Below are 6,455 nucleotides of genomic sequence, written 5' to 3'. Positions count from 1 at the left end.
CTTTGCCCTCCCCCCACCCACACACACACCTTGAGCTCTCCATCGTCTGGCTGAGCCCTTGGGACACCCTTGCATGTTCTTGGGCGCAGAGCTTCCTGTCTTGGCTGCACAGTGAGTGCCCGAAGGCAGCATGCACCCACTCCTTCACTTATTGGGGGCCCTCTGAGCTCAGAGTGGTGACGTTAGGTCCGAGGGAACCAAGGCGGGCCCGCTCCCTGCCTCCTTTGAGTCTGCATCCTGGGAGGGTAGAGAGAGGTTAAACACCTGTGGTACATTATTTCTGTAATTCCACACCGCTCTCTGCTGCAAAGGGACGTGCAGCATGCTGGGAGAGCAGAGCTGGTGGCTGGCCCAGACCGAGGCATTTAAAGATGAATCTCAGAGGATCCTCCAGGGAGTCTCTCAGCCAGGCTAGGTGTCACCTCATGGGTGGTTTCATCAGGACGCTAGAAGGAAGAGAAGAGGCTCCGGTCTGCCCAGTGGTTCTGGAGAACTTCCCTGGAGGAGACCGGTGCAGGGGTTACTGCCCTTGGTGATGATGGTGAGGTCTGTCTGAGCCCATGTGGTCACTTTCTCAAGGACCCTCACTTCCACTCCACTGAGTAGTTTTCCCTCATTGATCAAAATTAAAGCAACATAAAACTACAGGTGTGATAAATGACACTGAACTATACGCACACACACGAAGTTGTTACGTAAGATGTAACCTTGGAGGGAAGTTGGGTGGAGGGCCCCTGAGGACCTCTGTACCATTCTTGCGACTTCCTGCGAATCTATAATGATTTTGAAATAAAAAGCTAAAACGCATCAAGAATATTGTCCCAGACTAAACCGTTTTCCCTTCTCGGGGCCTGGAATATTCTCCCTCTCTTCCTCACCCCTCAGTACTTCATTTCCAGAATTTCAAGTAGAGCTGGACATGGTCCCTTTTAATATGCTTCTGGAAAACCCCAGTGGAGCCCACAAGCCAGGCGGGTTTCTGACCAAGTTCAGGCACAGGGCAGGAGCATCCCTCCCATGGCCTCACGGGTGGAGAGGCAGCTGCACTGGGCCTCGGGGGCTGTGAAAAAGCAAATTGGAAGTAAATTACCGTTCTTCTCGGCTCCCTGAAAGCCCTCGAGTCATCAAGAGAGGCTCACTTGGCATGGAGTCATTTTGCAACATCCGTGCTGTGCGGCGTGTGGCCCTGACCCAGCCCCTGACATCGGAGGGCACCGACACAAAACCGTAAACTTCTGCTGTTCTCCAGATGCCTCCCTTTTCATCTTGTGAGAAGACATTGTTTGCCCTGAGGGTGAGAAAAATCGCGGTGGCTGAGGGCTGCAGCACCTGTGCGTTGTTTGCAGGGCTCAGGGGGCCTTCGAGGAGCAGGAACGAGCCTGGCTGGGCTCCCGGGGGAACGAGGTGGGCTGGGGCTTGATTTGCATTTTCTCCTAAAACATTCTTCTGTCCTGCAGCTCCGTCTCTGTGACTCATCGCAAGACTTAATGGCCTTAAAGTGCTCACTAAGGGCCCGATTCAATTACAAAATGTCCTGCAGAAGCCGTGGCTAATCCTCCCGCCTCTGCTTTCCCAGGAAGCCGAAGCCGGAGGGGTGTTTTTCTTTTCTCAGTTTTTCATTTGACGTGGGCCCTGGACCCCTGTGGAGGAGAGCGCCTCTTCTCCGGCTTCGTCCCCACTTCTGAGGGTTTGCCACTAACCCTGGGAGGTGACCTCTGCTTCTTTGCCAGTTTGACAGGCTCTGGGACAAGATGCCCGTCGACGCCAAGGGAAGGCTGCAATACCTGGACTTCCTGAGCAGCTTCAGCTCGGAGAAGGCGGCCCCGCCGCCGGCCCCGGGCGACTCGGCCAGGGCGCAGGACGGGAGCAGCGCCCCCGAGGTCTCAGAGAGAAGCACGTCTGCAGGGTCATCGCCCACTCGAGACCTGAAAGCAGGGTCCAAACCGCGGAGTCACCCCTGCGTGAGTTTCCGTCTCGCGGCGTCACACTGGGTCCACGTCCCGCCGGGGCTGGGGTCCTAGTGTCCCCACAGGGTGTGGGTGACCGAGAAGGTGGCCAGGGTGAGCCTGGGGCGGGGGGCTCGGAGAAGAGCCACTGGTGGGTCCTCTCAGTCACCTGCCTGGGAGGGGAGGTAGCCGTGGGCACGGGGTGGGGGGCGGAGGGGAGAGTCAAGAGGATTCAGAGCAGGAAGGGAGCCTGGGGGCGGGGGCGGCCTGCCGGCCACGCGGAGGGCATCATCTCCGACGAACGCAGATGCCCCGGGGCGGACAGCCCCGCCGTGGGCCACGGGACCCGCAAGGTAAGTGTTGTTACACCCGTTTTACGGTTGAAGATACGCGGCTCTAAGAAGGGTCCTCGTGAGCTCAGGTCGCTTGTTAGACACAGAGAGAGCTGATTTCAAACCCAGGCCTGTCTGACCGCACGGCCCTGGACCTGGGCTGAGCCGCCCTGGCCTGGGACTGGGAGACGGGCTCCGCCTCGCCGAGGCTCCCCTTGCTCTGCAAGAAGCTTGCCGGTGTCTCCGGGGGAGGGTTGTTGAGAGGCTGCCAGCCGGACACAGGGGCCCACCCACCTCCGAGCTTCGTGCACCGGGAGCACTCGTTCATTCCTCGGGCCTTCAGTCGACAGGTGTTTATCGCACGCCTACTACGTGCAGAGAATGAGCACCGGTCCCTGCCTTTGTGGCGTTTACCATCCTGGGGGTGACGGGCAAGACCGGTGAACAGGTAAGGAAAGTATTTAGTGAGTGAAAGATGGTGTGTGGAGCAGGACGAAGGGGGGTCAGGAGCACCCCGAAGGCGCCCGCGCCTCAGTCCCCGGCACCTGTAATGGGTCCCTTACGCGGCGAGGGGGAATCAAGGCTGCAGAGGGAGTTCAAGTGGCTGATCGGCTGGCCGCAAGCCAAGATTGTCCCGGAGCGTCCGGGGGCCCGAGGTGGTCACACGGGCCGGTCGCCGGGGACACAGAGGCAGAAGGGTCACACTGGAGACGTGCGGTCTGGGGGCGACCCACCCGGCGCTGCAGCTTTGAGGGTGAGGGACGGGGCCACGGGTCAAGGAATGTGGAGGCCTCCAGAAGCCACAAAGGGCCGGCTCTATATCTGTGTCCAAAACTGTTTGTGTTAAAAATGGTAACATTACCGTTTTTGTTTTGTTTTTCATTTTTTTTCTGAAAAAATGCTGCCTGTGAAATTGTGCACCTGAGTCCTCTCTGTGAGTTTCTCTTATTACTTCCGTGTGGAATCTCAGGTTACAAGACAGTTTTCCATCTTGCTAGACCCCCGCGAGCACGACCCCGCCGCTGCAGAATTGCGAACCCGTCGAGAACAAGCTGCGGACGAAGATCCAGGGCTGCTGGCGCGAGTTCCCGCGAGAGTGCCAGGACAGGGACAGCAACAGGCAGGGCGAGATCGCCGCCACCGAGGTCCAGGGTGCGGCCCGTTGCCTTTCCCCCCGGGGCTACCGGGTCACCTCCCCGCGCAAGGCCACTCCTCATGGACACGACAGGGTCCCGGCGGGAGCACCTCAATAAAGCCCAGTAGGGGGACAAGGGGCCCTGAGGCCTCAGCCCCTACCAGGCAGGTCCGCACCTTCTCGATCAAGTCGGCACGCGAAACCGCAGGCTGGGTTGTGGTCTCTGGGCAGGTTGTAAATGGTGACAGACTTGGAGAGCTGAGGGAGGTGGGACATGGGCGGGGCGCAGGGGACAGCTGGGGACCCAGCTCTGCCCTGTTGATTCGATTTTCGCCGTGTATCACTCGGGTCGTCTTCACATAAAACCAGTTAGATGTACGTTCCCACTAATTGTTGCATGCTGTGTACGCAACATTTCACATTACAGGAAAACCTGACCAGGGCACTCCTCTGCTTTAAAGCCCCCTCAGCCCATCCCCCACCCCGCCTTCTTTAACATATGGACCCCTTTTAAAGGAAAGCGTTTTTCCTGAGAACCTCCTATATCGACATAAACTACTTTTATGGTGTAAACTCTTTTTTTTTTTTTTTTTTTTTTTTTGCGGTACGCGGGCCTCTCACCGTTGTGGCCCCTCCCGTTGCGGAGCACAGGCTCCGGACGCGCAGGCTCAGCGGCCACGGCTCACGGGCCCAGCCGCTCCGCGGCATGTGGGATCCTCCCGGACCGGGGCGCGAACCCGCGTCCCCTGCATCGGCAGGCGGACTCTCAACCACTGCGCCACCAGGGAAGCCCTGGTGTAAACTCTTCAAGTGAACAGCTCCTACCCCCCCCCCCACACCAAAAGAAAAATACGCTTATGAGTTAAAAGTAAAAATTTGAAATCAGTTATAATTAAATGATGTGACATTGATTTGATGTGACATGTTTCGCTGAAACGAAATCACCAGTGTGGGTTTTAATGCACGTTTGCGTCCCGCTTGTTTTTTAGTTAATTCTTTCGATCTTGATCATGATGAACCCTAACTTGCGGTTCTTCATCATCATCGCCATCGTCACTGTTTTCCTTTTTAACCATGAACGCCCGAAAGCGCCCCATCCACGGCTCCGACAGTGCATCCAAACTTCAGTGCTCTGCAAAAAAAACACGGATTAATTTTCAGAAGTCATTCTGTATTTTCTGTACATGTTGGATGGCCTTCTGCAAGTTGGAACCTCCAAGGCATCTAGTGGCCATTCCTTTGGGTCCCCCCGCCCATGTCCTGGGTGCACCGTGTCCTCCTACTGCTTTCCTCTGTGCAAAGCCAAAGAAACCTGTTTGCACGAGCGCAGCAGCGTCTTCTGGGCTGCGCTGGTTTGAAGACCTCATGTCTATAAATTCCACATCCCCTGGTTTTCCTCACTAACCTCAACAGTTAATGTAGCACAGTGTTCCACTCCCGGAAACTGTTGCCTTCTTGATGTCGAATGGAAGTCTCAGCTTATTCGGCTTCAACTAAAATCCTTATCCTACCTCTCTTCCAATTATGAGTTGTGACTCCAAAAGAAGCTTCGGCTGTATACCTAGTAAAAGACTGAGCATAAGTATTAGTGCAAAGTAAGGGGGTGTTGACACCCTGACCTTGCCACCTCAGGGCAGCCAGGAGGACTCCCCAGCGTGGCATCGACGTGACCCTAGTCAGGAAGCCAGACACAAACCCTCAAATCGCACGGCACTTGTCTCTTCCGGGAGGTCCATGTATTCCAGAATACACATTTTAGATCATCATTAAAATGAAAACTCAAAATGCATAAACTGGTGTAGCCTGGAAGACCCTTGAGAGCATATCTCGGGAGCACAGTTGGAAAATGCTTGCTCGGGGCCCAAGTCTGAATCCCTGGCCCCCAGTCGGGCCCCTGCCAGACTCAACCCCAGCACGTGGAACCTTCCCTTCTCCCCTCCTGCGCGGCCCTGCCCCGACTCCCGTCTGCTGGGACCAACCCTCTGCCTTCTGCCCGCCTGCGTTCGTAAGCCCCGCGGTGCCGTGTCCGTACTGGTGCGACCACGGCGACGGTGACCGTGCAAAGCCGGGCCTGCAGGCAAAGCCAGGACCGAGGGCCCCAGCAGGCCGCGCGTCCCCTCCCTCCTTGCCGCGCTCACCTCGTCGCGTGCCTGTGTGTTTTCCATATCTGTCCAGCCACCAAGCATGAGCCTGTGAAGCAAGGCACAGGGCGTCTCAGCCAGTGATGAGTGAGTGAATGAAGGTGTGATCAAACGAGTGAGAGGACCGACCGCCACCCGCTGAACTGACATGTTTGCCTTTAGCTCTCGTGGAGAAATTCAACCTGGACGTAAACAGACATGAGTGCCGGCAGCTCATCGCCAAGTACGACTTAAAGAACAACGGGAGGTTTGCTTATTGCAACTTCGTTCAGAGCTGCGTCCTCCTGCTAAAAGCAGAGGAAACCTCGCTGATGCAGAGAATGAAAATCCAGAACGCCAATAAAATGGTACGTGAATCGTCCAGAGGAAAGGGGTGGGGCTGGGGCTGAACGGGCTTCTTTCATTTTTCTCAGTTCCGCCTAAATCCCACTGTCTCACTTCACGCAAACGGTGGCCCCATAAGGGCCTGGAGACCCCAGACTGGACACCAGCAGCCTGGATCCCAGGTTCTCAAACTGGCTGGGTGGCACATGCCCGCGGGCACCTCTGTGTGGCGAGCTTCGGGAAGTGTGTCAGCGGCTCACACGGCCGCCAGGAGCGGGGGGGTCTCGGTCAGTTCACTGGAGAGGCAAGTGGGGTGGGACCACAGCAAAGGGAAGCACCTGTAACTTACACACAACCGCCTGTGCTCTCATCAACTGTCTGAGACGGGCTGACCTTGCTCCTGGTACGGGCGGCCAGTCGGAGACCCTTTCTCTTTCTTGCGTAAACTGCCCCCGCGATGCATTGTCTACAGTTCTCTTCTTGTTTCCTTGAAGAGGAATGAGACCCTAAAGATGCTTAAATGGCAACTGGAGGGCCTGTGCCCTAGATTTTTACCTTTTTTTTTTTTTTTTTTTTT

The 6,455-nt window shown here is 56.4% G+C and overlaps 1 protein-coding gene and 1 long non-coding RNA gene across 2 annotated transcripts in view; one reads left to right on the top strand and one right to left on the bottom strand.

Moving 5' to 3' along the window:
* Nucleotides 1–6,455, top strand: part of EFCAB6 (EF-hand calcium binding domain 6) — a 239,175-nt gene that overhangs the window by 226,872 nt on the left and 5,848 nt on the right. Inside the window, 3 exon segments of the mRNA XM_028490698.1 lie at nt 1,731–1,961; nt 3,277–3,430; nt 5,717–5,901. Coding sequence (XP_028346499.1) covers nt 1,731–1,961; nt 3,277–3,430; nt 5,717–5,901 — 570 coding nt within the window.
* On the bottom strand, nt 4,329–5,682 carry LOC114486446 (uncharacterized). The gene is made up of 3 exons (XR_003680167.1): nt 5,552–5,682; nt 4,819–4,974; nt 4,329–4,545 (listed from the first exon to the last, which is right to left on the bottom strand). It is a non-coding gene; the product is annotated as an uncharacterized lncRNA (long non-coding RNA).

The sequence above is a fragment of the Physeter macrocephalus genome, chromosome 6, assembly GCF_002837175.3.
Source record: "Physeter macrocephalus isolate SW-GA chromosome 6, ASM283717v5, whole genome shotgun sequence".
Classification (NCBI taxonomy): domain Eukaryota; kingdom Metazoa; phylum Chordata; class Mammalia; order Artiodactyla; family Physeteridae; genus Physeter; species Physeter macrocephalus.
This window is presented reverse-complemented; position numbering and strand designations above follow the sequence as displayed.